An 18,109-nucleotide genomic window follows, 5' to 3' on the forward strand; every position below is an offset into this window, starting at 1 on the left:
ACTTTAAAATAACTCTATAAGGGGATGTGGCAGTTGTATTTTTTTTTATTTTTTTTTCGTAAGAGGTTATAACATTGTCATGGCAATAAATGATTCCCCTTGATATCATTTGTTATAATCATTTTGGTAACACTTTATGTAAAATCGCATTTGTAATGCATTATAATGTGGTTCATAATTATCATGTATGCCAACTTATATCAACCATAACTTAGCTAGTTATAAAGTGTCTTTATTATAGGATGTTATGCATAAGTATAAACATGTATAACAAGTGTTATGAAACATTATTGTCCATTATAATGCATTATGATGTCTTATAAATGCATTATAAATGTAATAATAATGCATTATAGATCCGACCTTTAAGTAAAGTGTTCTGGTAGTTTTGGCATTATAATTGTTTGATATATGAATCTTTTATTCTAACTCGTAGCATGACTATTAATACTAAACTGATTGTTTTGGATTATGTCGGGGAACAAAAACAACCAGAACCAGAATTTGTGAATACTTACCGTGGACTCCAACTGGGATTCCAGCCAATAGGAGGAGACCTAGCAGACCCACACAGACCACAGGAAGCCTGGAGCTGCTGCATTTCCTCTCTGAAGATACGGAGGTGACTGTTGACACCAAGCACAGTGTATAGCAGTAAGCTGTGTGTGTGTGTGTGTGTGTGTGTGTGTGTGTGTGTGTGTGTGTGTGTGTGTGTGTGTGCGTGCGTGCGTGCGTGCGTGCGTGCGTGCGTGCGTGCGTGCGTGCGTGCGTGCGTGCGTGCGTGCGTGTGTCTGTCTCTCAACTCAGTCACTTAAAATAAAACCTGTAATTCTACCAAGCTATATAGTCTCAATTAAATATCTCAACTCATATAGTCACTTAAAATAAAACCTGTAATTCTGTCAAGCTACAATCTCAAATCTCTCAACAGACAATCAGTTAAATATGATGAGCTGCTTTGAAAGCCTCTTATCAAGTTGCACAGAATGCCTTCTATATAAGTAAAAACAACAACAACAACAACAACAACAACAACAACAACAGTTCTATACCTACCTAGGTTGAATGCACATTTTGTCGACAACATTTTTTATCAATCAATCAATCAATCTTGTCGTTGATGACGTAACACATTTAATGCTATATATGGATGGTTTTAATAACATACGGTAGCTTACCAGACTGCAGTATTTTGTGTGGCTGTTGCTCCTGAGATGGAGTATTGTCCACATTAGCATAGATCGCATCACCCTCCTCTTCCATCACAATGTTTTCAGAGTGGAAAGCCACAGCCATTTCTTTTTTTTCTTTTCTTTTTTTTCTTACATGTTATTCACTTAGATTCTAATGTGATACGGGCCACTTCTTTACATAACTGAAGAAGAGTGAAGCGTCATTTCTCTTTTATATCTTTGCCTCTCTTCCTCTTTCTCGCTTGCGTTCTTCCCTCAAGATTACAAACGCTTTGTCTGTATGTACTGTATGTCTGTCCCGCATTGGCCAAGCTTCACGGAAAGTCACCACTCACTACACATTTTTAATTTGTCCTTTTTGATTTTTTTCTCCATATTTGGACAACAATGACATCATCAGTATGAGGTCATGAATATGCCATCAGAGCGTTTACGTGATGCTTGTTTGCTGCAGCAATATAACCACCAGCAAAATCCAGTTGATCGTAATTCATCTGTAGTGGGACTTCTGGGGATTCAATTTGTTTGACAGACATACAGTAAGTTGCACCATGGTTCCTCCAGTTGCCGTGTCGCCGCTCATCAAGACGGCCAGATGGTCTGCCCTGTTCCTGGGCGTGTTGTATGGCAAACAGAGGTTTGAGTACCTGAAGCCCATCGCAGAGATGGAGAGGAAGGTTGAAGAAGCAGAGAAGAAGGCCAGGGAGGAGCAGGAGCGGATCTACAAACAGCTGTCTGAAAAAAATTCTGAAACCATCCTGAAGTAAAATGTCTACAGAGCTTATATCATGTTCTTTCCACAAATAGAACAGAGAGCGATCGGTTTGAGCATAATATTTTTTTACATCCTTAGCAGACAGCATCAATAGTTCCGGGTCTTCTAACCTCGGCCAAGTGACGCTGAGCGGTGCCAACTGCTCCTACATCAGGCTTTGTCTGTTTGTATGTACTGTATGTATGTCCTACATATGGCTCATTGGCCAAACTTCTAAATCCAATAACCTTGAAGTGGATGTGTTTTTCTTTTTGCGATAACGTCATTTCCTGTTTCAGTGCATCACTGAGTGTCAAATGTTTACTCATATGTAGCGAAGAGTGCCATCTAGAGTAAAAATAGAAAAACACATAAAACACATCACGCTCTGGGCTTAAAGACAAATATATCAAAAACAATCTTGACCCCCGCTCTTTGGAAAATGGTGGCATAGCTAAGACAATATGTTTTTTAGAAAAGTTGTTAAAATGAACTAACCCTAGAAATTTCATAAATTCCTGGCAATGGCAACATATTATGACATTACACAAGGTGTACTTCTGTTTTCATGAAAGATGTTGAGGCCAGTCCAGACCAATGCAACTAGTCGCAATTATTGCAGCGGTCTGGACTGACAAGTTGCACAGACCGGTGCCTTTGGGGAAGTAGTTGCTAGTATTGCAGCTGCAACTTGTTGCGTTGCGAATCATTGGAGTGGACTGGCGTAACCGGTGTATCTTTATCTCTCTGCGTTGTGTAGATTAGAGACAGACAGGGGTGATAGTGCATGCACAAATCCACTCTAGCCCAGGTGCTGGACAAACGGCAATACAAGAGAAGGATAGAGTCCGCAACACTGGTAATACTCAGCTCTGCTTTATTGCTTCAACGTTTCAATCCATTTGGATCTTCTTCAGAATTCCTGAAGAAGATCCAAACGGATCGAAACGTTGAAGCAATAAAGCAGAGCTGAGTATTACCAGTGTTGCGGACTCTATCCTTCTCTAGATTAGAGACAGACCCAGAACTCTCTTTGGAGACAATCTCCGTTTAATTCTGACAAAAGACAGAAACACACACGTCTCCAAGTGAGTCTTTTTTAGTGTACAACCGCTCCTTTCTCTCATTCAATGCGGAAATACAAAAGGACGCAATGCATATAAAACTCAACATACCTGACAAAAGACAGAAACACACACGTCTCCAAGTGAGTCTTTTTTAGTGTACAACCACTCCTTTCACTACAAAGTCAAACAAACACTGTATCAGTCATTTATAACTTCAATTATTAATATGTTTTGCACAGAACGATAACAAAAGCCACCCACCTCATTCAATGCGGAAATACAAAAGGGAAGAGGTGGAGGTGTGGCAGAATATTTATACAGGTAGGAGGGGACTTAAAGGAGCTGTGACCACTAATACACTACATACAGTACACAATGGAGAAACGTCAGGTATATGCACTCATTTATGTAATATTTTGTGTAATTAGTAATACTGTTACACTGGCCTTTACACAAAGGTTTCCACTGTAAATAACCTGAATATTTAATACCACAACAGTACATACAGATTATAAGAAAATGTATTATGGAATTCAATAAACAAAATGGAGTGTGTGTGCATTGCATAGGATAACTTTCACTTTACCATTACATACATGAATATAACCTTTGCAGTAGGTGGTTTTTCTCCACACAAGTGGCTAAATACAGTATGTATTTTAGATACAATAAGCCCATTGCCAAGATGCACCGCAATCTTTCATGGGCAGATGTGACTTGTACGCATGCCCCCACCCACTCAAATCAAAATACTAAAATCGCTAAAACAATAGAAAGCAGTAAATGAAAACATTGTAACACTCATCTTTTCTTTTCTCTAATTACAATCTAAAATATGAACCCTTGTTGTAAAAAAACAAAGTTGTCAGCACACATACGGCGTGGTATACTATTTAGACTGCCATTTTCTTCGAGAGAGATAGAGTGAGGGACAGCTAAAAGGCAATATTTTCCACCCCCAAAGGAATTTTTCATTGATTCCCATCACAGCCTGTATAGAAGAAGATTTGATGAAGGAAGGAGTGAGTCCCAATATCTCCAGACTCGGGTCTCCTGTTCTGAGAGTCCATATGCCTGTGCCTTCACCTTCCTCCATGAACAAATGAAGATGAGCCCCTGCGGCAAAATGCTGAGAAATGGACAGACCACTTCAGCAGCCTGGCGGCAAATAAACCGCTCTGTGACCAGCCAGAAACAAGGAGGGAAAGTCCTGCCAGTCATCAACAGTTTACCAAGAATTTGGCTAAGGCGGACGACGCAGAGACACATCAGCTGAGCTACACCGGAAGGAAAACCTACGTCTGTAAACAGTGTGACAAGGCATTCAATCAGGCAGGTAACCTGGAGAAGCACCAGCGCGTCCACACCGGAGAAAAACCTTTCCATTGTGAACGGTGTGACAAGGCGTTCAGTCAGTTCGGAAATCTGAAAAGACATCGACGTACGCACACTGGAGAGAGACCTTTCCATTGTCAACAGTGTGATAGAAGTTTCACAGACTCATTTGGTCTAAGTAAACACCAGTTTGTGCACACTGGAGAGAAACCTTTCTGCTGTAAACTGTGTGACAAGAGTATTAGTGAGTTAAGTAACCTAAAGAGACACCAGCGTACCCACACTGGGGAAAAACCTTACCACTGCAAACAATGTGGCCACAGTTACAGTGGGTCAGACGCTCTGAAGACACACTTACGTGTCCACACTGGAGAGAGACCTTACCGATGCAAACAGTGTGGCAAGAGTTTCAGTATGTCAGGTACTCTGAAGGCACACCTACGTGTCCACACTGGAGAGAAACCTTACCGATGCAAACAGTGTGGCAAGAGTTTCAGTATGTCAGGTACTCTGAAGGCACACCTGCGTCTCCACAGCTATTTAGGTGGTCTACAGGAAAAACCTTACCACTGCAAACAGTGTGGCGAGAGTTTCAGTCAGTTGAGTAACATGAAAACACACCAGCATCGTCTCCACACAGAGGGAAAACCCTAACAACCACTGTGAACAGTGTAACTGTTACACTGTTAAATAAGAGTTTCACTGTATCAAGTGAACTGAAGGAACACCAGCATATCCGAACTGGAGAAAGATCTTTCCATGGTGTCTTTTTTCTTTTTTTTTTGCCCACGATTTTGTAAGACATTTTTTCACCCAGTGCCAATTGCCTAAGCTGTAATCCTGGTTTCTGCTCTCCCTCTGCCACTCCTGGGGAGCCCCGGTTGGCCAGGGGGAGGCGGTATAGAAACCAGGACTACTGCATGTTTTTGTGAGGGTATCTATCCTAGGAGACACGGGGAGAATAATGCAAACTCCACACAGGAAGGCTCTTTTGCCAACCCCACCTAGGGTGTGGGCACTGATGACGCGGAGGTGGAATTATTTTTTAAACTAGCTGCTAGTTTAACAAATCACACCCAATGTGAAGTGAGCGGTGGTCGTGCTTGCATAACGTCTTCAGACTAGGATTTGCTACACACACGTTTTGCTATGGCAAAACGTTGAGGAAAAAGGCTACAGACACACGCATACAGATCTATCACAATGCGTTGTGAGCTTGTAGATCGCCCAAAAAATATACTGTATGGTTGAAAGCATTAAACAGATTTTAAGGCTATATTAGTGGCAAGCAAGCAGGCTCTATTAGCTCAATGGTAAAAATGTCAGGAAACCAGTGTTCAAATCCTGGGTAGAAGAGGAAAGTTGCTTTGAAAGATAATTCCGGACTACCCATTTTCTTACCTTAATAATTATGATATAATATTTCATAACAAGTGGTAAGAACAGATATCTACCAACACCAAAAGAAATCACACCAGTGCGAAATGAGCGGTGCTTACTTCGAATGGCTTCAAACATGACACACGTGCATATCTCCTTGTATGGTCCGTTCTGTCCGTGACATCAGCAGGGGCGGCCTTAGGAATCTAGAGGCCCTTTTCAAGAGCTAATATGAGCCCCCCCCTGACATTGCAAATTAAAGTTGTACCATGTAACTTTTTTTATAAAACAAATCTTAAAATTGTCCTAACTGTTAAATCGCTAAAGTTTTAGAACACCCACTCCGTGAATTTCAGCCTGTAAAGCCTTCTCTATATATGTAAACTGCGATCCTTGCCGGGGACCGGATCTCGCGCCAAAATTGCGTCATCACACTACCGGCCAATCACAGCGAGGGTTATACAACTGCCGGCCAATCACAGCGCATCTTGAAGTGGGGTCGCTATGGCAGCCATATTTGTTGTCGCCCGTTTGTACCATCCCTTCTCTAGGTAATTTCGCCTACCAGGCAGGGTGAAGGAGTCCGTATCTCTGGAATTACTGAACGCACAGGAACAAGGGACCCCTCAAAAGATAGATCTCAGCGAGGTGGAGGCAGACGCGGGGGTCTGAAGGTACGAAAAACGGCCGAAAGACGCGGACGCGACCGCGGTTTGCTATAGGGCTAATGACCACTAGTTGAGCATCTTACACAGTATAGCTTTAAGTCACTTGGCCGAGGTTTTCTTACCTCTGCCTTTTTGCAAAGGATGTAAAAATATTATCCCCAAACAGTTCGCTCGCTGTTCTATTTGTGGAAAGAACATGATATCAGATCTGTAGACATTTTACTTCAGGATGGTGTCAGAATTTGCTTCAGACAGCTGTTTGTAGATCCGCTCCTGCTCCTCCCTGACCTTCTTCTCTGCTTCTTCAACCTTCCTCTCCATCTCTGCGATGGGCTTCAGGTACTCAAACCTCTGTTTGCCATACAACACGCCCAGGAACAGGGCGGACCATCTGGCCGTCTTGATGAGCGGCGACACGGCAACTGGAGGAACCATGGCGCTACTTACTGTACAGTGTACAGTATGTCTGTGAAACAAATTGACCTCCCAGAAGTACCACTACGGATGAATTACGTTTCAACTGGATTTTGCTGGTGGTTATATTGCTGCAGCAGAACAAACATCACGTAAAAGCTCTGATGGCATATACATGACCTCATACTGATGATGTCATTGTTGTCCGTATATGGAGGAAAAATTTAAAAAAGACAAATTAAAAATGTGAAGTGAGCAGAGACGTTTTTGTTTTTGTTTTTACAAATCTCTTTATTCGTTTTTTTGGCAGAATGAGTTAATTTCATGAAGTTTCCCGTGAAGCTTGACCAATGCGGGACGGACATACCGGTACATACAGTACTATGTACTGTATGTGTAAAACACAGTAGGAGCGAGATCATTTAGCGACCTACAACTGGGTTGCAACCTGGTCGGTAGTTTTCACCGACCAGGTTGCTAAATCTACCGACCGGGTCGCTAAATCTACCGACTGGGTTGCTAAATCTACCGACTGGGTCGCTAAATCTACCGACCGGGTCGCTAAATCTACCAACCAGGTTGCTAAATCTACCGACCGGGTCGACCGGGTAGGTCGCTAAATGATCTCGCCCTCTCTCCAAAAACACCTAGGGAACAATGCCCGTTGGGAATGATGTCCGTTGGGAATGTGGAACGATGGGAATGCTTGCCCTCTGGGGTTACCCATTGTCTGTTTGCCCTGTGTCTCTTTTATGTCCACATGGGGAGCCCTGTATCTCTCTCTCTGCCTGTGTCCCTTACAGTAGATCTCTATCTGTTTGTCTGTCCCTTTTATGCCCATACTGTATATGAAGTACCGTGTGCCTTGCCCAAATATGGAGTCCAGCCCAGTCTGTTACAATTTGAATTTTCCCCATTCAAGTCAATGGGGAAATGTAATTCACTAATACATTAATGGTCATATACTGTATGGAGATCTCTGTGTCAGTCCTTGTCCCTTTCATGCCCATATGGAGATCGCTGCTGTCATCAATATTAAGCCCATATCTTGGAATGCCCATATATGGACATACTTTGTCAGTCTCATGTGGTCTATGATGTCAGACATCTATGACGTCAGTCATCTCCATGTTTGGGAAAAGTTTAATTTTTAATTAAAGTCAATGGATACAAATAATTCACGTATATAACGTATCTCTTAGCAAAATGCAAGGAATCGATTCCCGATGAAGCTGGTCGATTTGACATATGGCCCAAGTGCGTGCCACCAACATTGTGGGAGGAGTAGCGCAGGGAAAAAAAGTTTATCTAGGAGGGGATGGAAGATGGATGGATGTTATGAAGTCGTACAAGTACTATAGTCCAGTGGTTCTCAACCTGTGGGTCGGGACCCCCAGGGTGGTCCCCAAATTATTTTTGGGAGTCCGCAGATGATTATTAACTTAATGTGCAACATTGTTTTCTCACTCAACAGTAAACTAACCAACATGAAGTTTAAGTGTATGGAGGGTATTCTAAAGCGTCAATTTAAGGACTTTTAATGCCTCTAAAATGACATATTAAACATTGGCCAAATTGTCAAATATTAGAGGCAGAAATTGTGAAAATAACTGTTGCGAGGCGTTGTGAACATGTAGATCTGCTATTTTCACAATAGAACTGTGTTATACAAACTGTAATGCCTCAACTCTTAGTGCTCATCAGGGTGGGGGGGAATATGATTATTTTGGGGGTTGCGGTCTGAAAAGGTTGAGAACCACTGCTATAGTCTGGTTGCCCTGCAGGGCCAACCACACTAATGACAATAAGGAGATGGGACCTAATAACGTCTTTTACTGGAAATTTGAGCCAGTTTTCAACCCAATCTGAACCCATTGACTTACATTATGAAATTAAAGTCAAATATGGCTTTATTACTACTAAACATTAATATTACTTAATATTAGTGCTGATACTAGTGTACATATAAGGTCATTCTTACTGTAGATCTTTGAATCCTTCACAAGCTGGTTCAGATGATAGCGGCAGACAGAAATGAAGGCAAAAGGGCTGCTATGCTGAGTCCAAGGGTGTGCTTCTAAACTACACCGTATCTTTCTTAGATGGAAAGGTCATCTTTTCAAAATCTATAAGCTCAAAAGAGAAGAGTCCCCCGATCCGGATGGAGAGGTTTTACGTGATTTGTGAGTACTTAAAATGGCCGTGTGGTGTCTGAGCCTCTTTATCAAGAAGGCACAGACATTTGATGTATTTTGGAAATAAATGTGTCGTTTACTTTCAATGCCGAGCTACTTTTCTGTGATTTTCTGTGATTGATAACGGTGACACACTGTAATAGTCACTGCTGGGCGGGAACCTTGTGTGCCCAAAACCATTACTTTTCAGGGAGAATAAACACAAAAACTATAATTATTATTGTCTCCGCCAGACCAAAAGGCATGTTTGCACCCTTTCTGTGTGTCTGTGAGTCCATCTGATCGGCCTGTTATAGCGCGACCATGAGGCTGATCTTTGCAAAATATATATTTTTTATATTTCTCCTACAGATTTTGTCCAACTCCAAACATCATGCAAATTTGTACACAGTATCTCTATAGTCATGTGATCAACACGGATCTGTCCGATTCCCCTTATTCCATCCTGATTGGCTAAGATTGTCCGTTTTCAACAAAATGCAGCAAATCATGAATGCAGCGTGCAATTTCCCTGAATTTTTGCACGCACATTCCCAGAAGGCAGAGGAAAAAAATGGCAGTTAGAAATGTTCAAATCAGCCTCATGGTAGCGCTGTAAAAGGCCGATTCACATTTTTACTTATAACTGCACCAACCTGCATGAAACTTTGTGCGTACATCTCCTTTTTAATAGCATCACCAGAAGGCAGATTTTGGAAAACACATTTTATTATATTACTCCTTTAGATTCTGTCCAAAAATGGATGCGGAGTGCTATTGCTGTAAGGACGTAGCGCGTGGAAGGAACATGTTGTTGGTTATTCCAACCAGTTCCCTTCCCCTCCATCAGGTGCCCCGGCTGGCCAGGGGGAGGCATTATTGAGACCAGGATTACCGCATGCTTTTGTGAGGGTATCTGTTTATTTATGAGAAACATAAAAAATTATATTTACTCATGACCTGTGAATCCATTGTTTAGCATACACTGCGGTTATTGTGTACGAATGTGTCTTTTGGTGAAGTCGTCAACCGCAAAATCTAAGTTTTGCCCGTTCGTGAGGGTGCTGGTGACAAAATGACAAGAAGCATAAAAAAGGGAATAGCTCGTTCTTATACAATGCATGTGGTGTGCTTTAATAGTCGCTCCGTAAACAAAAGAAGAACAATGCACAGGAACAGTCATATACCTTGTTGTTTTTCGAAAGCCTTTTCAAATGAAGTCTCCCATGGTTTGTGCAAAGTTACACACACCAGCGGTCCACAACTTTTTCTTTTTTTTTTGGGGTCAGGGCCCACTCATGGTCCACCTGTCAGATGAGTGGTTAGATGGGTGGGCATTTTCAGAGCAACTTGATCCTATTTAAACCTGGAAAGCCATAGGCCTACATACACATACGCTTACATATTTCTGCCTTGAATATTTGACAGCTTGGCCAATGATTAATTTGTCATTTTAGAGGTATTAAAAAGTCCTTACATTTTCACATTAGAAATGTGCAGATACTCCCTATACCAGGGGTTTTCAAAGTGGGTGATGGGGCACCCTGGGGTACCGTGACGGCAGTCCAGGGGTGCCGTGAGATAATTTGATAATATTTTGAATTTATTTGGACAATTAAAAACAACTATTTAGGATAATTTTAAACTTGAATTTTAAATCTCATTTAAATCTTTATTTAATATTATCTCAATGTTTTCCTCGCTAAATTTGCCATAAATATAAGGTGCCGGGAGTGAAAAGGCACCCCTACATTCATTAAGATAATGTAGGGGTGCCTTGGATGAAAAAAGTATTTGTAGGGGTGCCCTGAGCCAAAACAAGTTTGGGAACCCCTGTTCTATACACTTAAATGTTATGTTGGTTTGTTTACTGTTGAGGGAGAAAAACCTGTGGGTCGGGCCCCCCAGGGGGGTTCCCAAATTATTTTGTGGGGTCCTCAGATGATTAACTTAATGTGCAACATGTTTTTCTCACTCACTCTGTGTTTTAGTTGTTACTATATGGTCACCGTCGGGCAGAATCAAATTAGCATTTTTTTGGGTGTGAATTATGAAGGTGTTGCACAACAGCCGTGAAAATTGCAGTTCTACAAGCACGCAAAGCCTTAATGCGATTGTGCGCTTGTAGATTTTGTTCTTCACTATTATAAATCAATTTTCGAATAAAAAGCTACTAAAAAAGGAACGGTTTTGGACATACAGGTTTGGTTTCCACGCGACAACGACGACACATGGCAACATGATTTAAAAAAATCAAACCTCGGTTCGAATTGAAGCGGTGGACAGATAAAACTTCTATTCTGAATGTATTTGGAGAGCTGGTATGACAGTTGGTATAATAGGTTTAAAAAATAAAATAGATTAAAACACATACATTAAAATAAGAATTTGTAATTAAATAAATACATAAATAAATATAAAGTGTTTAAATAAGACAGATAAACCCTGAAGGCCAAATTATCATGTGAAGCTTGACCAATCCTCAAAGTATCCATTCATCTGACCGGGAGGGACACCGCACACATATTCTAGATGTACAGGACATATAAAGCCTATTCATTCTGAACTGAAATGACCATATATGGACATGGGACACACATTTTGCTTTTTGAAAAAGCCTATTCATTCTGGACTGATATTTTACACGTACGGGACAGGAAAAACCTGTTCATTCTGGCCTGGAGTGACCATATATGGACATAAGGTAACGGACATTCTGTTTTTGAAAAACCCTGTTCATTCTGGACTGAGATCACCATATATGGTAATTAAACGGACATTCTGTTTTTGAAAAAGCCTGTTCATTCTGGACTGAAATGACCATATATGGGCGTGATACACACAAAGCCATTCATTGGAAGCGGTTTCCACTGCTTCAAAAATAAATAAGTCAATAATAAATGAATAATCATTTGAATCAAAAATATTTTAAATACAATTTAGAAGGCAGAATGTGCCTCATGTTAATCAATGTTAATAATGACCAATCGACTGCGTTCTGGCTTTGATTGACAGCACCAACATAGCATGCCTTACGTTCCTACAGTATATGTATCAGCATCACAATGAAAACGCATTCACTCATTTTGTTACTTATTTTTTTTACATAATGATTTATTTTTATTTTTTATCATTGTTTTAGTATCAATAAAATCTCAGGGTTTTGCCAATTATTAGTTGGGGTCCCACTTGTTGCAGTATCCTCACGGCCCACCAGTGGGCCCCGGCCCCACAGCTTGGGAACCGCTGACCAACCATCCACACCCACATTAAGCCTTTATAGAAAAACAACTCCCTCTGACTGGAGAGGACAATTACAAGACATACAAAAAACAAGACACCAATGCTTTTATGACAGCAGATGAGTCATATAATCTTTTCTTTCTTTTCTCTGTTTTAAATAACTGGCAACATTATAATACTGCATGAGTAGGAAGTATTGCACATTATTGAAGAAAAAGGCTCTTGGAATGACATCATTTTTGACACATATATAAATTAATTATAAATAAATACAAACCAGGATCAAAGTGATTGTTAGAAATGTTGGCGACAAGAAAGGCGATTTGTCACTTGTCAGATGATGTGACGCCTGATTTAGTTAGTTGCCGGGCGTCACAAACCCAAAAATAGCAGATTTACAAGCTCTATACGTACGAGCTCACTTGTGATGCACATTGCATCCGCATAGTGTGCTGGTTGAGCTTGTAGATCTGCGGGCACCAAAGCCAAAGCTGTTACTTTTCAGGATTCAAATTCAAAAATAGCAAAAGTAGCAGATCTACAAAAGCGACGCGTTTCGAGCTGGCGGATCTGATACTTTTTTAATGCTTTTGTGTGATGCTGAAGGGCAGGCTAGTGTGATCAGGTAGGGGAGTTAATTTATGTGAGAAAAGAAAAAATAAACTACAAAAAGTTAAAATGTGGATATACGAGGTTTCTGCCCGACGACGGAATCAGTCTATGACTCAGCAAATTGACACTGTGAAATATGCGAGTGTTCATTTAGCTCTCAGTTAAATTTACAATCGGATTTTACAGTGCATTGGTGTCACATTGCCACAAATTGGCCATGACCTTCAAGTGCTGCAAAACATGCACACGCACGCACGCACGCACGCACGCACGCACGGACACCCGATGCAGTAAAACAGCACTTTTACTTGATTTAAAACTGTTAGAAGCCACGTCCACTAATAGTGGTTTATGAACGCCTTGGATCTCATGTTCCAGAGCGCTCACAAACACACACGCACACGCACACATGCACGTGCGCGCATGTTAATGCGCTCAAACGTGCCGGCTTGCAACACATTGTGACTCATTGTGAGCAATTTAAAAATGTTTAAGCTAATGTTCCACCCAGAATATTGGCACTGGGTTTCAAGAAGGTTAAAGAAAAAAGTTCCATGACATAGGCCTACTGTTTTTTTATATTAAAAATCTTAAGTTTTGCCAATGTGTGGCTCACTTGCAAAGTCCTCATGGACCGCCAGGGGGCACCCTGGCTTACAGGTTGAGGAGACTGGCCTAGCTGACACAATGTTATGGACCTCTCATGGCGTTTGCAGAGTGCGCGGCACTCTGAAAAAGTTGAACTATTTTCAGCTGTATAGGTATACTGTAAGTTGAAATAATAGCTCTATATTCTCATAGTGGGCTACAATAGAGTGTTTGTTCAGTATCCGTAACAATAGTCTCCGTGTCTCTCCTGCTCTTTAGTACAGTATACACACAGGACATTTTCAGTTCGGGATACCAGCCAGGATACCGATTTAACGAGTGAAAGTGATGAATGACACAACAAAATGTATTTTCTGTTCACTAAAGAGCTGGTAAGACGGGGAGACTCCTGTTACTGAACAAACTCTATAGACGAATCCAAAGAGCGCAATCTTTCATAACCGTGGTTATGACTACCTTTAACCTTTGACCGTTTCATCCAAAACATATGACTTACCCTGTATACCTTTAAATGCTCCAAGCATTTCGTAGGCTTTTAGATCTGCGTTTTTTGGCAAAGAGGGGAACCATCCGAGGGTCTATTATAGAATCCTGCATGGGGATTATACGGTCAATTAAGTATATTGGGTTAAAGTGGTTAAAATAATGGTCACAGTGGTCATTATGTCGTTGCTGTCGGGTGGAAACCTCATATGTCCAAAACTGTTGCATTCCAGGGATCAAATGCAGAAACTGCCTATATAACTACTTTTATGTAACACTGTAGGGCCAGGTTCACACATTTAAGGCACATGCGTTATGCTTTACCTAGGGGGAGGCGGGGGGTAAAGCACCGGCCAATTAATTTCCTATGGAAGTCACATGTTTTGACGATGCAAGCGTGCTCCAAGCTTTCCTTAACAACTTGGGTGCCAAACACGTTCAGTAACGAGTTAAGGCCACTAGGGGTCACCCTGCCAAAAGGAGTTGTCTCGTTCCTGAACGAGACAACAAGGGGTTAACTTCTACAGCTCTGCGTGCATGCTGTGTGAACTGTGAATGACCCTAGTCCATACGTCACCTCGTAGCTCAGAGAGAGAGAGAAAATGGCCCGAGCTGGTTGCATTGATTTCCATTCTAGGCTGGAACATAAAAAGGGCTTTATCTATGAATGAGGTGAAAAGAACGCCAGGGAAGCAGAGATCTGATTGTTTTCACGGCGACACTTTACCGCGTCGGCCGCGGTTTGGATTTTAGTTTCGCGAGCGTTTGTAAACAAATGGATTTTCTTCCTCAATCGTCAGCGGACACTCACGTGCACACGCACGAAGCTTCCGAGGCTCTTCAAAATAAAGCGTGAGTGAACGGCGGCAGCAGCAACAGCTAGAAATGTTAGAAACCTTAGCATCCCATGTGTTAAGGCTGTCATTAAGCCAACACAGAGCAAGCTTGCCTTGTCAAAACATGTGTGACTTCCATAGGGAATGAATTGGACGGTGCTTTACCCCCGCTTATAGGTAAAGCATAAAGCATGTGCCTTAAATGTGTGATTTCAGCCTAGAAGAACGAAGTAAAATATGGAGATAAGAGTTTTCTTCCGCGACAGCAACAAATGTGCAATGGCCGCGGTGCGTCTCTGTCCTTGAAAGTCGGTCCCAACTGCAGTAACGTTGCGTTCTTTAATATAAGAGATGTGTTCTTTTCACAGAGGCATATAACTCAAAGATTGGATGACAGTAACAGCATTTGCTGATGTTTTATCTGCCCAATAAAGTCCATTCATAAAAACCAAGAGTCCCAAATCTGTCCTTAGTGAGATTGATATTGTACCGTCACGAAGAGAAATTCCACCTAGAGTTTATTAGCGTGTGTCTTGGGAATGGACAGTGCATTGTCTTTGTAATGTCTCTCTGGACACCAAGAAGACATTTGAACATTTGAAAGTGCTGAGCTACTAACAAACTTTTCAGTGGGAACTAGACAATCTCGCTGATGCTATACCCATACACATATACAGACTGTCTTTGTTTCATACCATGATCTTTGGGACAATGTGAAGAATTACAGATTTAATTAACGTAATAAAATATATAATATAGTATATCTGGAGACATGTTCCAACTTCAGTCAGAACGTGATCATGCGAATAGATTCCCTACCTTTTTCCATTAATTTATACTCAAGAGATTTTTACCATGCACACAAACTTTGGCAAACATAGCAGATCTACAAGCTCACAATGCATCACAATGCGATGCGTTGTGAGCTTGTACGTCAGCTGATTTTGGCTTATGTTCACCCCGGTATATGAATGCTGCATTGTGGTTAAATGGTTAAGTGGCAAGGTGCATACCTGCAGTCCTGGCCTGTTCCAGTTCATTTTCCCATAGCCTCAGTTGATTGGCTCATTTGATTGGCTCATTTGAGTGGATTGCTGTCAAGCCAATCAAGCAAAGCTATGAGAAAATGGGAACAGGAAATGGGTGTGCCACCTCCTGGAAACGGCCAGTTTTATGCATAGAGCCAATTGCATTCACTGATTCACTCCCCGTCTTTTGCTGTTGGGCAGAAACCATACCTGCATATTTGGACTTTTGATGTCTGTTGATTTTTATAAATATTTAACCAATGAAAAATATTAACAAAAGATTGCGACAAAAAAAAATGACTCATTGAAACACGGGTTAGTTTTGTCCATTTCCTGAAAAGTAAGGGTTTTGGACGTACAAGGTTTTCCACGCGATAAGCGACGGCATATTTCAAATATTGCACAAAAGCCGACACGAGACGATGCAACACAAGCATGATTGTACAGTTAGTTAAGAGCATATGGGAGTTCACACAATAAGGCATTGCTTTAATGAAAAAGAACAAAAAATAAAAAAGAATAATGTCCAGACATACGATTCACAGTTTTAATCCTTTAGCTTAGCTAGAGATCGCGGCGACAACGCCCTGTGTACTGACTGTGGCAGTCACGTCGACACAGCAGCAACAATGCAACCAGTGTGACCACGACAAGACTAAAGGCTAATTCAAATTCCGTCGAGCGACAAAGAAAAGAAAAAAAGAAACTACGTTTGGACAGAAAACGGTCGGACAGGCGACAACGAACAGCCTTAAAATATCGCTGTTCGGTTCAGACATCATATCATGCGGCAAGGAAACCCATAACTCCAAGAGTGTACATAAGGAACCAAAACGGACCTGTATGGCTCTTGGAGTTACACACCGGTCAGTTTATGCTTTGAACGACTATAGAGTCGACCGACACGTCCCGCGGCGAAAGTGGCGTCAAAAACGATAAGAAAAACTATGGTCATGGAAGCCTCACGCGACGAGGTATAAATCTGCCTTAAAATGTCGCTGTTCGGTTTGGACATCATAAATATGCAGGACAGAGTAGTTGATATGTAACGATGGAAAAAAAAAACTATTCCTGGGCAAAATGCGACATGGGAGTTTCGCTCCTCGAAAATGAGGAAATGGGTGAACCGAGGAAATGGAACTGATTCGAACAATCCTAAGTTATACTCGGTTGTACCAGTGTCCCTGGTCCCAGAAATAGCAGATCTATAAACTCGCAACACTAGCTGCGATGGAGCCTGTTATTTCCGGCATGTTGACACCGCCGTTGGATGAGGTCTAAATCGTGTTTAGGCGGTGTCATCCGCACCTTCGGTTTGAAGGTGTTTACGAGGTTGATCCAACCATGATCACTCTAACAAGCACAGTTCGAAAAGGTGAAAGAAATTGGGAAAGAATTACATAAAGTACATAATGTCAACACAATATCGTAGACATTTTTTCAATTTGATCATATTATTCAAGAACTTTGACTTATTATCTAAAATCAAGATCATTGAATCAATCCAACAAACAAAGAAAAAACTAAAATTATAAAAAAAAAGAAAAGAAAAAGAAAACAAGAAAGCCAAAAAGGGCCAGCTGTCCTTGTGTATAATGCTGCTAATATAGCCTATTTACAATGATCTATTGTTACAAAAGAAATTAGACTGCTTTCACTAATAAGCTGATATGTTCTGGCCGTGTTATCAAAGAAGAGTAAAACAAGGAAAGAAAACAAAGGGAATTAGTAATTAATTGTGCTTTTTAACCCACAAATCCACTTCGCTAAAGTGGGACAGTTTCAAGAGGCACCACTTGAGAAGTGCGTTACACCAGTCAATAGGAATCTCTAAAGCTATAACAAGGACTGAAAATACAAATAGTAAATATAGTGTATTTATATTATTTATAAAGTTGATACAATTCCTGTTGTTCGCGTCCATGTCCCGGGGGTATCTTAAAAAATATCTTTTGCCGCGGCATTAAGCCTCTGGAACGCGGCGGAGCGGTCCTCGTGTGACAACGTGCAAAGCCCTTATGTTGCTCTAAAGAGAGGAAAAGTACATAATGTCTTTGCAATAGTTGATCCTAATAGTTTTGCGTCGGCCCAGAATTCTGGATGACATGGGAGGAGGAGGCTTGCGCTACGAAGCAGAGAGAGTCTCGAACGTGGAGGGGTTCAAAAGAGACGAGCTGAGCGCCCCCCGCCTCGGAGACTTGCAAAACCTTTCTGCCGATTCCTCGTCGCGGCGTCTTGAGTGTCGGTCCGTCTGTCTGTCACAGAGGATTCGCTTTTGTCCACAAGCCGACCGGGGGGGGTGTGGGGGTGGTG

General features: G+C 41.5%; 2 protein-coding genes across 2 annotated transcripts; one reads left to right on the forward strand and one right to left on the reverse strand.

Annotated features, from left to right (window-relative positions):
- Nucleotides 1–1,744: 1,744 nt before the first annotated feature.
- LOC308283899 (ATP synthase subunit e, mitochondrial-like) lies at nucleotides 1,745–1,960 on the forward strand (the record flags this gene model as incomplete). Its single annotated transcript, XM_080724415.1, has 1 exon — nucleotides 1,745–1,960. The coding sequence occupies one exon, from the start codon at nucleotides 1,745–1,747 to the stop codon at nucleotides 1,958–1,960; it is 216 nt and encodes a 71-aa protein (XP_080580541.1).
- A 4,656-nt stretch (nucleotides 1,961–6,616) lies between these two features.
- On the reverse strand, nucleotides 6,617–6,832 carry LOC308283853 (ATP synthase subunit e, mitochondrial-like; the record flags this gene model as incomplete). Its single annotated transcript, XM_080724355.1, has 1 exon — nucleotides 6,617–6,832. The coding sequence occupies one exon, from the start codon at nucleotides 6,830–6,832 to the stop codon at nucleotides 6,617–6,619; it is 216 nt and encodes a 71-aa protein (XP_080580481.1).
- Nucleotides 6,833–18,109: the final 11,277 nt, after the last annotated feature.

Source organism: Nannobrachium achirus (assembly GCF_963921795.1).
Source record: "Nannobrachium achirus genome assembly, chromosome: 4".
NCBI classification, from domain to species: domain Eukaryota; kingdom Metazoa; phylum Chordata; class Actinopteri; order Myctophiformes; family Myctophidae; genus Nannobrachium; species Nannobrachium achirus.